Here is a 16,268-nt window from a genome sequence, read left to right as displayed (position 1 = left end):
CACCAAGTGGGATATGGCTCTTGCAGAGGTAGTATGGATTGGACATGCTGTCCAAATATGGGATGACAGGCTATAAGCCTATTTCAGTTCCTTTGGAGCAGAATGTGAAGCTGAGCGTAGATGCAGGTGAGCTTCTCGAAGACCCTACTATGTACAGACGCATAGTAGGAAGTTTGATTTATATGACTATTACTAGGCCATATTTGAGCTATGCTGTTGGATTGGTAAGTCAGTTTATGCAGGCTCCAAGGAAACCGCATTTGGATGCGACTAGACGCATACTCAGGTATGTGAAGTCCACATTGCAATATGGACTATTTTATGAGATTGGAATTCAAATACCGTTGCATGGATATACTGATGCCGATTGGGCTGGTAGTATTGCTGATAGACGATCTACCAGTGGATATGTGTTCTCTTTTGGGAGTGCTGCAGTCACTTGGAGCAGCAAGAAACAGCCTACAGTTGCCTTGTCGAGCACAGAGGCTGAGTACAGGAGCGCAGCAATGGTTGCATGTGAGGTAGCTTGGTTGCATAAGCTACTTTATGATATGGATCAGCCTACAGATGGGCCAATTGTCATTTATTGTGACAACATGAGTAGTATACACTTGGCAAATAACCCAGTCTATCATGCTAGAACAAAGCACATTGAGGTGCATTATCACTATGTGGGAGAGAGGGTTTTACTAGGTCTTATTGATCTAGTTTATGTCAGCACAGAGGATCAGGTAGCTGACATATTTACAAAGGCATTGGGCGCAGAGAAGCTACACAAGTTCAGAGACCTACTTAGTGTGCAGGAATTGGGATTGAGCTCAAGGGGAAGTGTTGAGATATCAAGCTCCACTCGTGATATGCCAAGGTGACCGTTGTGCATTTATGTCACCAACTTGTTAGCTACAGATGCAGTTGGTACACTGCCCATGAATAATAGCCAGATGACAGCTATCCTTATCTACTCTAGTTCGTGGCTCAGTTAGTATGCCACCTTAGTTAGTTGAGTTTGGTTTGAGACCCATATATAGGGTTCTTCTATTTCTTTGTACTTGAGTTCTTTTTGGCAAACACAACTAAGAAGAGGAAAACTGTTTTCAGCCTCCACCTGTGTGTGTATTCCCCCATTGTGCAAGCAAGAAAGCTACAAGTGAGACTCCTTCCTTCTCTCCCACAATCTTGACATTCATCACTCGGATTAATAATTTGCAAGACCAGATGGCTGGCACTAGGATACAAAAGACTAGGCAAGACCTAGCTCAGAGGTGTCTTCGGATTTGTCCACAAAATTTTGATGGACTAGTAATTGCCCTTAATACTCAGGTGAGACCTCAAGCTTTCACTTTTGAGGATTTTATGCATTATTTATGAAGGAGGTGTTGAGATTGAAAGCCCGACAAGGAAGCAATCATGGAGATGCTGCATTCTTTGCCAATGCAAAAGGCAAAGGTGGTTCCTCCACCAAAAATGATGGGGACAAAAAGAAGAAGGGCGGAAAGAAGAAGTTTCAAGGAAAGTGCTTCTACTTCAAGAAGAAAGGACATGCAATCGCAGATTATCGTGTCAAGAAGCCAGATGAAAAGAATGGTACCCTTAAAAGTAAAGGGAAAGAGACAGCCAATATGACTGAAGCAGAGTTGGAGTTATTCATGGCGACCGTTGAGGAAGTGTGCTCCTCGGCGCAAGAAGAATCTACCACTGAATCATGGGTGTTGGATAGTGGGGCCTCCCGTCATATGACCAACAAGAAAGGTCTATATAGTTCAAATGGATGTTAAATCAACATTCTTAAATCAAACCCTTGAGGTCATTCTGGCAATTGAGGCAAATTTACCAAATGGATGTTAAATCAACATTCTTAAATGGTGACCTCAAGGAGGAGGTGTACGTGGCTCAGCCACCAGGGTTTGAGACCCCCCATTCTGAGAACAAAACGTGTAAGCTGAAGAAGGCATTGTATGGGCTAAAACAAGTCCCCCATAGCATGGTACCAGCAGATAGATAAGTTCTTTTTAAGCTTAAACTTCAAAAGATGTGCCTCGAATGCTAACTTGTATGTTTACAAGGATGGTAAAAAGTTTGTAGTGATTGTCCTATATGTGGACGGCCTTCTTATTACATGTGACTATGAAGATATGATCAACCAAACTCGAAAGGCTTTGAGTTCTGAGTTTGAAATGACAGGCTTAGGCTTGCTACACTATTGTTTGGGGATTGAAGTCTGGCAAGAGCCAAGAAGGATCTTCATCTCTCAAGAGAAGTATGCATGGGAGATCTTAAAGGCATTTGGCATGACTAAGTGCAAGGAGATAGCTACACCTATGGAGGTGAATGCAAAGTTATCCATTGAGGATACATCAGCACTAGTAGAAATTGGGAGGTACAGGAGGTTGGTCGGCACTCTGATCTACTTGTGTAACACCAGACCAGATATTAGTTTTGATGTTGGTGTTTTGAGCAGGTTCTCAAACAAACCTCATGAGAGTCATTGGAAAGCTGGGATGCGAGTGCTCAGATACTTGAAGTAAACTCTTGACTATGGTATCACATACAGTTTCGGAACTTCTCTTATGGGGAATTATGACTCAAATTGGGCAAGAGACAGTGATTCCAAGAAGTCTGTTTCTGGTTATTGTTTCTCTTTAGGTTCAGGAATTTTCTCTTGGATTAGTAAGAAGCAGCCAACAATGGCATTGTCTTCTACCGAAATAGAGTACAAGGCAGCTTGTTTTGTTGCATGTGAAGCAGTATGGTTGAGAATGATCCTATGGCATATGGGAGTGCAGGATGAAGAACCAACTATCCTGAGATGTGACAATCAGAGTTGCATCGCCATTGCCAAAAATCCAGTGTTTCATGAGCGCACCAAACATATAGAGATCCAGTATCACTATGTGTGTGATTTGATCAAGGATGGAATAGTGGAACTGGTCTACTGTCCAACAGAGGAGAATGGAGCAGATATCTTCACCAAAGCACTTACGAAGGATCTGCTTCAAGTTCATCTTCAGAGACTTGGCATTGGGCCGAGGATATAGTTCACATGCGGGTGGACATTGAGGGGGGATGTTAGATATGCTTAATGCCCCACCCTCATAAGGTGCCACCAATGATCCATGGTGCTCAAAGTTGTAAGGCCCCCATTATGAGGAGAAGCCATATGTGAACCCGAACATTGGTTGAGTCCTGACTTGTATGTCAAATGAGGTCTATGTGACCAGATGGCAAAAAGGTGACCGTTGTGGTCTAATTTTTGGGTTAGACAGAGTAGTTAAGCTGGTAGCAACTTGAGGCACATTGCATCGAGTTGCGGGGTAAGAGAGTTATCAGGGGCCCTAGAATATTCCCTGGCCAACTAGTGGAGGTGCACATGGAAGGTCAACAAACACATGCGCACATGGAAGGTCAACAGACACGTGCATATGGAAGGTCAACAGACACATGGGCACATGGAAGGTCAACAGACAGGTGGGCATATGGAAGGTCATCCATCATGACCCCCTTCACAAGCTATAAAAGCTAAACCCTTTCACATCCATCAATTATCCATCTTTCACCCAGTCAAAGTTGCTCTTCACCTATCTTCTGTCTAGATCGCCATCTAAGCTTCACAATGGAAGCGCACAGGTGGACAGAGCCATCTTTGTATCAGTTGTTTGGAGATAAAGAAATTTTGTTATTCTCCTCTTATTTGTTGTGTACTCTCTATCTCTTTGTCAAATTCTGTTCGTTGAGCCATGTAATTTTTTACATTTTTCACATTTTCACAATTGTCTCAAGGTAGATTGTGTGATATTTTGATTTGCAAAATGCTTCACCAACAATTTATTTACATGGTTGCCAATTTTCTTGTATTTGATATGCTTAATATACATAGCATGTGGCTACTATACCATCTAGTAATATTCTAATTTCTTTGGTTTTCCATTCTTATGTCTAAGAATGGTATCCCACCACAGTGTCGAAGTGATCTAGCCAAAAAGGACATCCTCTTTTGGAAGGGTGACAAAAGAGTATAGTTGTACCCTAGGATTCAGTGATGAAGGTCGATGTCATTGTTGTTCCTCCAAGAATGTCAAGAGCATGAGTCATTGCATTCATTTGATGTAACATAAAGCTCACAACATTCATCATTTTCTCCATATGGCTTGGTAGTTCTAGCTATGTGTACATTGGTTCATCATGATTAGTTGATCGTGGAGGACTAAGAGGGCTAACAGGTAAATGCGTTTGTCATCTCTGCCACGATTTCTAGAGACCCAAGAAGACATAGAAATAGCAAGAATCCTTCTCCATTATTCTAATCATTGCAAGCTACATCACTTTCCTTTTATCATGTGCACCCAACTGTTAGTCAGTCTCAACCCATGTCAATTGGCCTTGCTATGGTTAATCAATACTCAATTATGGTCAAGACTCGCACACGCCCTTCCATTTTATTTCCCCCCTTCCCCCCTTTTATATGTAAGGATCGGTTCATACACACAAGCCTAAGTGGTTTCTTAGCTCCCTAGTCACCTCCCCTTGTGTAAGGGTTAGACTTAAGCTCTTGCCCTAATATCAAGATGTATCCAATGACTTTTCCAATGATCTTGGCATTACCTCCTAAACTTTGCAGCAACGAGTTTGCAACTTGAAAGCAAAGAATGTGGTTTTGAAAGACTCACTTGCCAAAGTACTCATGTGCCTAGTGGAGCTAAAGGAAATGCTGGCAACAGAGCTGGTGACAACTAATACGAAGATTGAGGATGAAATCAAAGAAATAGCAACCAACATGAGAGGAAGTACAAAAGAAAATCAAAACAAAGGCAACAAAAAGCAAGGTATGATAGGCACTATATTTTCAATGGTTAATGAAGCTAAATTGCAAAAGAAGATTGCATTTCATGCATGTTGGAAGGCCTTCCTGACAAATGGGATGAAATAACACAAGAGAAACGCGATGATGAAACACCGCCATGAATGTCCAAAGACATACAAGGTAGTGACCAAACTAAGACCAATTCTAGAAGAGAAAGGGTTCAAGTAGATAATATCATGCAAACTCATCAAGTAAGGGAAGAATCGAGCAACTTTGAAATCCAAACCAAGTGAAATCACCAAGATAAAAACAGCTCGAGGTGGCAAAAAGATCATACATGAGTTCAAAATACCTAAGCAATGTTGTGTTTTGGATCATGATGTATTTAATAACTGTACTAGCTTTAGCAAGTGGCTTTCTTTTTGTCGATGGCACCTTGAGGTGGGTTTATTTTTGTGCCAATGGCCCCTATTAATCAATTGCAACTAAAACCTTGATGTGTGCCTTTATCCTTGAGACATCTAAAAGGACATTAATACCACTCTCTCTCTCTCTCTCTCTCTCTCTCTCTCTCTCTCTCTCTCACACACACAAAGCCAAACTTTGTGTGTGCACACACACGCATGCGTTCATGAGCGCACACTCACATGCATACTTGTGTGTTTCAAGCAAATAGAACAAGAAGACACTATGAAAAGAACAAAGGCATGGTAAAAAGGAGGAGGTTCAAGAGAAAAGGATGTTGAGGAGCTACCAAAGCCACAACAAAAATTTTAAGGAACAAATGATATAGGCCTTGTGTTTACAACATCCAAACATCCATAAAAATTATCCTATGGTTGTTCTGGTCCGCGTGTTTCGAACATTCAAACATCCAACAAAAATCTCTTCATTAGTCATCCCTAAGAAGCTTGTTGAGTCTAATTGTGTTCGATCTCTATGGCTTAGTCAATAAGTTACAAGCACATGTGAGGCAAGGCCTAAAAATCAACTCTAGGATATGAATGGTCATCACATTTGGTGACAACTTGCACTATGGCAGCCCTTGTGGAAGGCATGCAAACCTGCAACACACATTCATCGAACTTGCAGTCTTCTGTGGGCTGAACAAGCTTACAAATCCTGAAGATTTATAAGGTCATAAGCTTGTGATTATAATGACCCTCTTACAAGATTGCATATATAAGAATGCCCAGTTCTCCATAAACTCAACTTCCTACTAATTGTTCAGTCTTTTACCATGCTTTCCCACAGATATGATGAATAAGCTTTGGAATACCCCACATGTATTCAAATAGATGAAAAATCAATTAACATAAAAAATAGGCTATACTTTTATAGAACAGTGAACATGCATGATTCAATTAGTATTCTGTAAAAAACTGCTTGCGATCCTAAGTGTCATCCAATTACACTCGCTTTCTGATGCAACAATCACTCCAGAATCTGGAAGCAAGAAAACATCATCCAGTAGATGCACTGTGTAAGAAATGTGTAAAACTGGTTTAACAAGTCAATCCTGGATTCCCACATAATAACATTTTACATGTTTGAAAGGTACATTAACCACACCTCAAATTATTGGGTGAAATGCCTATCAGAGGCATCCTGCATCAATTGCAAATTAAGAATCTCCAAATCTTACTCCAGAAAGGGAAGCTCATTCAGATGTAGATACCAAGAGATGGGCTAAATACAATATGTCCATTGGAATGGTCTCTACATTGCTCCACTATCTGGAGCGGATACTTTGGGGCTTTACTGAAAGCTTTTTCTGTAAAACCTGACAGGTATATTTACTTTTCTCTCCCTTCAGGGGGGCTTGTATTTGAGGTTTGGGGGCTCTCTCGCCTCTCTTTTACAGCATTATTTGAGTTCCCATTGCGTGATCCCACCAATTCTTTCTGCTCACTTGGTGAAACAACTTCATTGTCAAGGGGCAGTGTTCGCTTTGGCCCATCCAGCGCCACACCTAAAACAAGGTTGTCTTGTAGTGGAGGCTTTGTTCCTGAAGAAGTACCAGTACTCCGCTCCATCTCCTGTTTAGAAGCTGTAGTGTGTGATGAAGTCCCATGTGCATGCAACCGCCTGGCATCCACCCGTTGATGGTCATCTGCTTTTTTTGGTGATTGATCAAGATCACTACTTCCTTCTGCAGCTATTTTTTCTTCCCTAATGGAAGAAGGCTCCACTTCTTCGGCACCTTTCACTGACGTTTTCTGTACTTTTTTACTTGAAGACTGTAGTATTTGCTCACTGCCTCTGGTAGTGCCCTTTTCAATTCGAGGCTGAGGAAGCTGATCTGAAGTCTTATGTGATGACTTTTCAGTTCTCACTTGTGCAGTCTCTGCAGTAGATTTGGAGGCAGCCTTCTCACCTTCTGCCGTATCAAATGAGGTAGTGGTAGATGCGACTGGACCTTCAGGAATGTTCGCTGGAGGTTTTTCAAAGGCTGCTCCTAGTAAAGTGATATCTTTTGAATTTAGACCCATTGAGTCAAGTCCCTCCAGCTGGGGCTTGTGCTTTGAGGTTCCCTTCAAATCAACAGATACCTCAGCAGTATTCTCATTTACTACCGTCCCTGAACCATTATCAGATCCATCAATCACTGGTGCATCCTTAGACTGTGAATGAACATGCTTTCCATTTGAATGTTGATCGGAATCCCGTTGTGCTGTAATTGCACTGGCTTCAATCAGAAGATATGGCCTGCCTTGTGCTTCTGCAGAACTTTTCATGTCTCGAAAAGGAGTACTGCGAGATTCCATGTCATCAGATACACGTTGGACTGAACGTATAGGGGTTGCCAGGCGAGCATGATGATGACTTATAACCTTCAGTAAATCTAGCAGAATAGTTTCCTGCAAATGCACAATCCTAAAGTAAGCCCTGGTCCTTGGCAAATTAACTTATTGTGGGCCACTCTTATGTCCTACATTAAGTGTGTCTCAATAATCCATGTTTCCTGCAGTGTTTATATTCATTTTACCTTCACACGTAAGTATTCCTCAAAATGGGGAGTCTTCACAAAGCAGGAAACCAATACCTGTAGACATGAATAATATTATTTTTGGGCATGACTCAAATATTAATTAGATAGAGCAATTTGGTCAAATATGTCCAAGTAAACCAGTATACCGATTAGAAATGCACACTGGAATTGATCAAAAATCAAACTTCAGAGGTTGCCCAAAAAAAAAAGTCAAGGACAGAGCCACAGATAACTCTTCCATCACCTCATCTATGACTTATCAATCTTTAAGGTTAAAACGTAGTCTAGAAAAGATAGGGATAAAACATGCATAAACAAGGCACTGCAACCAGGAAAAAGAACTGGTATGTTCATAAAGCTTTCCTTTTCAACCATCTATGCTCAAAGAAGAGATAGCAAACCTCACAGTGGACATTCCAAAATGACTCATTGGAATCAATAAAACATTAAGATTTGGGGCTTGCACCCCCCCAAACCCAGAAAAGGATAGAACCATAATTAAAGTCTCATCTATGAATTATCAGTCTGCAATGGTCCATACTTACTCTAGAAAATATTGGACTGATAAACCATGCATAAACAAGAGACTGCAGCCAGGCAAAAGGAGACTGGTATGCTCATAAACCTTTCCTTTTCAACCAGCTATGCTCAAAGAAGAAATAGCAAACATCACAGTCAGCATCACCCAAAATGACTCATTGGAATGACTAAAATATTAAAATTTCAGAGCTTTCCAAAAAATATATAATAAATTCTAAGGACAGAAGCACAGTTAAAGTTTCATCTATGGTTTATCAATCTGTGAGGGTTCACACTCTCTAGAAAATATTAGCCTAATAAAACACGCATATACAAGAGGCTGCAGCCAGGAAAAAATATACTAATATATTCATAAAGCTTTCCTTTTCAACCAGCTATACTCAGAGAAGAACTAGCAAAATCACAGTGAGTATTCCTCAGCCCCTCCTTTCCAAGTGTGCAGCCAATGCTGAAATAATCATTCCCAAAGTATCTCACATACCTCAATCACAAGAATGCTCAAACATCTCCATGTCTTGCATGTTACCACCTTTATTAGGATTGGATAATAATTTCACATACATCAGAAATCCTAGAACTGGGTCTAAGACAAGCCATCCTGAATATCACTTCATTTCAACTCAGAGGCTTGACAAACCTCCTTATTCCTAACTATCAGTCAATCCTCTCCCTATGGGTGTCCTCTTCCCTACATAGGGAAAACATCAAGGAGAAAAGCACCTACACCCGACACTTAGTAATTAACCCATCTTGCACCTAGATCCACTCTCAAAGAATAAGTTCAAATCTGTCTATGTAAAGGCACACCTTATATGTCAAACATTAATACATTCATATTCCTCCCTGCCCCTTCCCTCCCTCTTTGGTTAAGCAAAAAACTAGACCAAAAAATGGCATACAGTAATACCTCAAGAATAGTAAATTTTTCTATCTTATATTAGCGCTTTGTATAGCAACTCTGCTTTCTCACAAAACCTTCTACCATACAGACAGTGCTACAATCAAAGACGGTGACAGGATATGTTACCAAAAGAGCCTGATTTTCGTGATTAATATTCTCGAAAAAGACCCTTCTGTGTAGCCTCCTCTGTTCGACCTGTGGATGCTTTGCTAGAACCTTGCGCATGTCTGCTACAATGCTCTGCAAAATTTTGTACATCTGGTTTAGCACCAACAAAGATACAAGAAAACGGGCATTTTTTAAACTATTAGGCCAAAAAAATCACTTACTGGTATTTTGCTGACATCTAAGTGGCTTATCCCAAAATGTGTCTTGATCCGCCAATGTGATTTTTGACTCAAGTTTCGAACAACACTAACTGTAAACTTGTGATTCGGTATATGAACAGCCTCACGGTCATCACCTCTGACAATTGTTGGAGACCACCAGCCCACATGCTATATAAAAACAAAAAATTAAATTAGCGGTCCTAAAAATGGAGAGACGTGCTGCACCTATTGCAAATTTTATTACAACAAAGAGAAGCAATCTAAACCAAAAAGAAGAAAAAAATCTTACCTCAACTGTACCTGACACTTCATAACCATCAATTTTAGTTTGTATCCATTCATTTAAAACGAAGGGCCGTGTTGCATGTATCATTATACTTGACAGAAAATTTGTAAATATCTGTCATCACAGTTCATCAGGTTAGCTTCTATACTACAAAATGTAGAACATAAGAGCCATTGACACTTCAGAAATACAATTAGCTTCCCCTGCTAGAAGATGCTGCCATTCATAACAGCTTCACATCTAAGAACAGAGATCACACAATGGTAAGAGATGACTTGAGAATACATCTACAATCCTTCCTCTCTCTTGCCCCCTTGAAGGGTACCCGGATGCTTATTAGTGTGCAGCTGTTCTGCCTCTTCCAGTCTACACCCTTTCCCTTTCTGGCCCTCTGCTCCCCACCTCCCCCATTAAAGCATCCCTGCTTTTTCAACATCCCGACATACAAATGAAGCAGCAAGGTCCCACAAAGCACCAAGCACAATGTTCAAATCAAGCTTTGGAAGCATCAAACCATCCTTCCCACATTCCAAGTTGTATACCAAAGCCAAGCTGTTATGATTCAGAGGTATAGAGATGTCTAAAGCCTTACAGGGGACTTAGTCACGAGAGAACATATAAAGAGGCAAACTGTTCACCTTAATGACAAGGTTAAAAGTTCCCAAAATGTCTTACCTCACGTCCAGCTAGTGTCAGTAATACAGTACCAAGGCCACCAGCTGTTAGCCACTTCTGGGTAGAGAACCCAAGCAGTTCCATAAATAAGCATACTGCAGCAATCCAGACTGCTGTATAAACAGCATTCCCAACAAATTGGGCCCCAACCTGCAATACATTTAAATACTCAGGAGTCCGGCCTCTTACCAAATAATTTTGCAACATGCCACATGCTTGAAACAGAGAGCAGTCTTAGCTTACACTGCGAGAATCCTGTGAGTCCTGTCGATCCAACATAACCTTTTGTAGCTGCTGCGTCAAACTGGTCATGACAATACATCAAACCAGTTTAGAAGTGATATGACTTGTCATCATAAACCAAAGAATAAGCAATCCCCTACTGGTGCATTATTCAAATGCCAAAACTGTAGAAAGAGTCAAGACTGAAGTATGAAAGGTCACACTAAGAAATTGATCACCTGGCAGTGCAATATGCAAACGCCAAGACTGTAGAAAGAGAGCGGATGAAGTTCAGAAAACGTTGTTTGATTGCCTGGCTTGCTTCTGACGATAGTACAAGAGGATCGAATGCCCTACGATAAGATACAATATATCCACATCAACAAGAAACTTGAAAAATGCATGCTACACTTATACTCAACCCTCTCTAATGTAAAATGCCTTCTGATTTACAGCTGGAAAACTTTAAGAAAAGGAAGATGCAGCAAACACACCTGCACACCATGATTATTCCAATCCATAGCATTACAGGCCGCAAGTATGATGTCATCAGGTTACGAGTTTGACTTTCTTTCCAAGAGCGATCTTCTTTCTGTGCACAAAGTACAATTAGCATGAATGCTAAAATACACATGTAAGCACCAGAATCATTCCAACTGACTACAGAGTACCTGGAATAAAATGTGCCGGACGACTCGAAGTAGGGGCCCTAAACCCCACATTGCGAAAACCATTAAACCCACAGCAGGTGCACATTGCCTAAACAATTGACTCTCCTGAGCAATCTTTAATATGCTGCAACAAATTCTCCTGTGTCAGATCCACCACTGGACAAAGAGACCTTCACACTTGCAAGTTTGTATAAAAGCCTCTAACATGATGTCTGTACTGGTTAAAATACTTAACAGTAACTGCAGTTACTGGACATCAACTTATTATTACTGTCATTTTTCTAGTTCAAAAGTCAGGTCCAACACAGATTGGTTCAGCAATTCAAATGCAATGGGTACCTAGTACCTTTGATCCTATCGCTGGGTCAATCGGAGGGACCGAGAGGGACTGAGAGTGGAAACCGTTGATCCAACAGCATGACCTTCTGCCTTTAGGGACAAGGGTGCTTTGATTATTTGTTTGCTTTCAGAGTTTCTTAGCATAATGAGAAGTAATCCTTCAATTGAAGTTATATTTAAAATGTCAGTTCTCCTATTTTTTGAAGAAGATTGCCTAAGGTGTGTCTTAATGGCATCCAAAAACAATCAATTTGGCTCTAAATCCAGAAAGCTAGAGGTTCATGATGCTAAAGTGCATCTCATGTGATTACTATGAATACTCTCACACCTAGCTAGTACATAACAAGGAGAATAAAGATGAAGTGAGGTCAGTTGAACTATGAAGAATCACTTAAGAGGGATAGGATTGATTGAGATAGTATCGAAGTAGTATATAGTTGAGATTTCTGCACTGACGATGCCCACTGGAGGATGCATCTAAACTTGACATTTGCTGCAGATTTAATGATTTAGCCAGTCATGATAATTTTGCTTCCTGACGTAGATTATTTATTCAAGAACAATTTGGCTAGACAATTGGAGTTGGCTTTACTTAACATCACACTCAATAGGAAATGATCACATACGTACTTATCAACTTTTGACACAGGAATTGTCACTACTATCAAATGATCAAAAGGAAGGAAATGTAATACACACACGATTGACATTATTTTCAAGTGAATGAAGATGCTTTCGGACAATCCTTCTTTTGTGTACCCAGCTTGTACTTCGAATTAGGAGACCCCAAAAAACCACAATCTGCCATTCTTGTTTTTTTATGGAAGACCAAAATTACATATATATGGTGAAATTTTCCTTTTTTTCTTTGGGGATTGTGTGTGTGTACACACATGCACTTTTTTTTTCCCTTTATTCTTTTCTTTTTTGTTTTTGGCAGGACACGGCCCGCAGAGGGCATGGAGTTTTTTGAGTTTTGGGTGGTGCAGTGGGTCTCCAATGTAACATGTTGATTGCTAATGTTTCATATATTTTCCCCATTATACTGGCCAAAACACAATGATGAAAAGAAAGAAAACGGCACTAGATCTCTAATCAAGCATTCAACCAGAAAGTCTCTAAAGTTCACCGCTTAGTAACTGGGTAGAGGAATCACCAGGAGCAGGAGCTAGTTGCAAACTTTGTGATGAAGTTCAGAATCTCCTTAGAAGGGACTGGAGTTGCTGATGCAGAAGCACAAACTGAAAGTCTATGCTTTGATTGTACAGGTCTCTTCTTCTGTGTCTGCTCCCATACAGAAAAGGACCACCGAGTTTGTGTGAAGACCTGAAAGTTCAAAGCAGACTTAAGACCAGGAATTATAAAAGCAATCAATGAACTGCTTTATGCTGTTAGGAAACACCCTGTACCACAGCTTGTTCCCATAGTTTACATGGAACAGAGCTTCCAAACTACTGACTGAAATCTCCAGAAAAACAATGTACCCCTAAATCTCTGAGACTAAAACAATATACCTCTCGATATAAAGACATACATGAAATCTGTGCTCTAAGCATTCTGCTTGTAAAGCATACATGTGGACCAGAATGTTCTGAACTTAGAATATGCATGTCAGGGTTTACCAGGAACTTGATTGCATGTAACAAATGAAGGAAATTCACTGAACCAAAGCACAAAAGTGCATATATGAGATGGATAAGCAGAAAATAATCAAACATGGAAGAGATCACTGACATACATACCAATGAGTGAGAAACTCTGCCAGAAGTTGTCCATTGAGCAATATGACACCTCTGCATTGACCGCTGTTGAGCCTGTAACATACAATCAGCACTAATGCATACTTCCTTGAGAACATTGAACTGCTCATCACTGCCGATAAATTATCATACCTTATAACTGTGAAATGTCCTGTCAGAAGGGGTGGTAGACACAACCTTGTGCAGCTGTAAAGAGCACATCTTGGTTATTGTTTCAGCACTCTATACATGCCTATTTGAATCAGAACAGCTCCTGCAATAGATTCTCCAAACGTCCAAAACCAATATACAGATAGATATTATTCTCAACTGCTGCTTTTACTTTACTCCCCTTATTCTCAGTAACTGGCTGTACTTTAGCTGATTAAGCCTGTAACCACTTGTGCTGACTGAACTTTTCAACGAGGACAGCACTCCAATCATTGCAGTGACACAGCAGCAAGACTGTCAAGCTCAAACATGAAACGAGCTCGACAAAGATGTGAAATGTGTAACCTGATAGCTCACAATGACGCTGCCCCTATACTGTGTTTTTGATACCTCCAGCACTCATGTAATCATTGCTTGATCAACTTGACGACACAAGATTGATGAAAATCACTTGGCAGAAAGAACCTTCGCCTTCCGTACACAAAATGACCAGAGGAGCTTTAGCAAGGGAAAACCTGGATATGCCTCTCTGTACAAATACTCTCGATTCGCCAAAAGATCAAGCTCCAAAAACGAACTTTCCTTACTCCTCCAAAGAGCTCTTCGCAGAATAAATACGAATCGCGTGCGCGCAAGGGCAATGGCGAAAAGATCGGTTTAACCCTGATAAAAATTAGGGTTTGCGGGATCTGTAGGTCGCGGAAATCAAGGTCGGTCACAGATCAGTGTTCTCCAGCTTTTCTTTGGAGCACGTGAGCTTACCTGATATGCGAAGGAGTGCAGGGCCGGGGGCAATGGCAGGGTGAGGATCCGGACTGAGCAGCAAAAGCCAGTGGATATGGAGCCCTAGAGAAACAGCATTCTGCGCTTTGACTGTTTCCTGTTCCTTTGCCTGAGCTCTGTACCTCCTAAAGGCCGATTACACAGAAGATGATGATGATGATGAAGAGGCGGGCTCGCCTCGCTCCCTTCTTTCCTTCCTTTCTTATGGTTGAGATAGCATCCATCAACGCATATTCCATCGCCTGTGAGTCAACTAAGGACAATCAAAAGAAATTCTAATTTCTGAGAGCGTCCATCATTTAATTAGCCCTTGACATAATGCACATAGCTTAAATCGTATTTTATAAGAAATTTATAATTTATACTATACTACATCACTTGATTATAATTGATGAGAAAATCATAATTTATCCTATATTGCATTAGAGTTGAAGGATTTACTTACCCTAACTCCCAATCTTACATTGCTTCGATAACATTGTAAGTGTGATAGTAACACCATTACAAAAAGAAAAGCTTATATTGATTTCACAGCATGATCCCAAAGCTTACAAATTGTTGAAAGTTCTGAAATTCTTGAATGACTTAAATGAAAACACGTACCAACAAGAACACGTTGAAACTTCAATACCTATACTCCAAGACAAGAAAAACTTCTACATATTATTTTGGGCCAAAGAAGTCTATTAGTCAATCACACATCTCCATGTTCAAGTCACCTAGAATGACGAACTCCTCCTCCTAGGTAAGGCAAAAAATGGCATGTTGCAATGCTTGCAGTTGTGCAATAGGTGTGTTTGTCATTGAATTATAGATATGTTTTTCAAGTGATATTACAAGAAAGAATATCTTGCAAACTAGATTGTGTTGGCCATAGTGTTTGCTAAAAATACTCATCGAGATGCCAAAACTTGTGTGGTATGTTTGAAACAAGTAGAACAACTATCAAGAGAGCACATGAAGAAACAAGCAGAATAGCAATCAAGAGAGCACATGAAGGATGATCTTGTAATGCCATTGCATCCATTTCAAATGTGGGGGCCTGGGGGTTGACTTTGTGTTACTAATCATTGGACTAAATGGGTTGAGGCTCAACCCCTAAAAGATTATAAAACTACAAGAAGAGTAGCCAAATATGTTTCTCGTAACATTATGATAGGGTTTGGATGTCCCAATGAGCTAGTCGGTGAATAAGGCAAGCATTTTTTTAATAAGGTGATCAAGGAGTTGACAAGTAAGCACGTAACTTACATAGTCTATCACCCACAAGCAAAATGAGCAAGCTAATAGTTGAAATAAAATATTGCTTAGAATCTTGCAAAAGAGATTGTGGATGAGAATAGAAAGGATTGGGATAGGAAGCTGGATTCAACTCTATGGGCATTCAAGATTGCATGCACGATCACTATGGGCATAATCTCGTGCATGCTTGTATATAAGTTGGAAGTAGATGCCAATGAAGTTTGTAGGATTTATGGGTTGTTCTATAGAATAAGCTAGCACACAAAGTCTAAGTTCACTTTTGCAGTAAGAGGAGGATTGGATGTATACGTCATATGTTTTAGGGGTGGTGGATATAATAAGTTAGGCTTGTGTCAAAAAGAATTTTTTGAGAAGGGAGACCTTGTTGTGGTGTATAATCCTAAATCGGGCAAAAATTTTTGAAAAGTTCTTTAATATTCAAGTCCCTTTTGTATAGTCAAAGATGCAAGATAAGGTATGTTTATTTTGGAAGACATGTGGGGGGGAGACCTAGTTGTGGTGTATAATCCTAAATTGGGGATTTTTTTTTTGAGAAGTTGAAGCTTCATTATCCAAGTCC

The 16,268-nt window shown here is 40.3% G+C and overlaps 1 protein-coding gene across 1 annotated transcript; it reads right to left on the bottom strand.

Annotated features, from left to right (window-relative positions):
* Positions 1 to 6,235: 6,235 nt before the first annotated feature.
* LOC148010536 (mechanosensitive ion channel protein 2, chloroplastic-like) lies at positions 6,236 to 14,707 on the bottom strand. The gene is made up of 13 exons (XM_087671133.1): positions 13,646 to 14,707; positions 13,496 to 13,567; positions 12,910 to 13,079; positions 11,415 to 11,538; positions 11,238 to 11,335; positions 10,983 to 11,096; positions 10,765 to 10,825; positions 10,522 to 10,671; positions 9,850 to 9,960; positions 9,561 to 9,728; positions 9,358 to 9,471; positions 7,788 to 7,844; positions 6,236 to 7,659 (listed from the first exon to the last, which is right to left on the bottom strand). The coding sequence occupies exons 1-13, from the start codon at positions 13,712 to 13,714 to the stop codon at positions 6,595 to 6,597; spliced, it is 2,373 nt and encodes a 790-aa protein (XP_087527259.1). The 5' UTR covers positions 13,715 to 14,707; the 3' UTR covers positions 6,236 to 6,594.
* Positions 14,708 to 16,268: the final 1,561 nt, after the last annotated feature.

The sequence above is a fragment of the Lygodium microphyllum genome, chromosome 29 (genome assembly GCF_053477565.2).
Source record: "Lygodium microphyllum isolate KBCC chromosome 29, Lygodium_microphyllum_v1.1.10, whole genome shotgun sequence".
NCBI classification, from domain to species: domain Eukaryota; kingdom Viridiplantae; phylum Streptophyta; class Polypodiopsida; order Schizaeales; family Lygodiaceae; genus Lygodium; species Lygodium microphyllum.
Note: the sequence above shows the minus strand (reverse complement) of the source record. Positions and strands in the feature narration are given on the sequence as shown.

Excerpts from the sequence above, each read along its gene's own strand:
- LOC148010536 (XM_087671133.1), bottom strand. The coding sequence starts at position 13,714 with ATGTGCTCTTTACAGCTGCACAAGGTTGTGTCTACCACCCCTTCTGAC. Across the intron at positions 11,336-11,414 it reads TCCGGCACATTTTATTCCAG|AAAGAAGATCGCTCTTGGAA; the intron begins GTACTCTGTAGT and ends CTTTGTGCACAG. Across the intron at positions 11,097-11,237 it reads GGAATAATCATGGTGTGCAG|GGCATTCGATCCTCTTGTAC; the intron begins GTGTGTTTGCTG and ends ATCTTATCGTAG.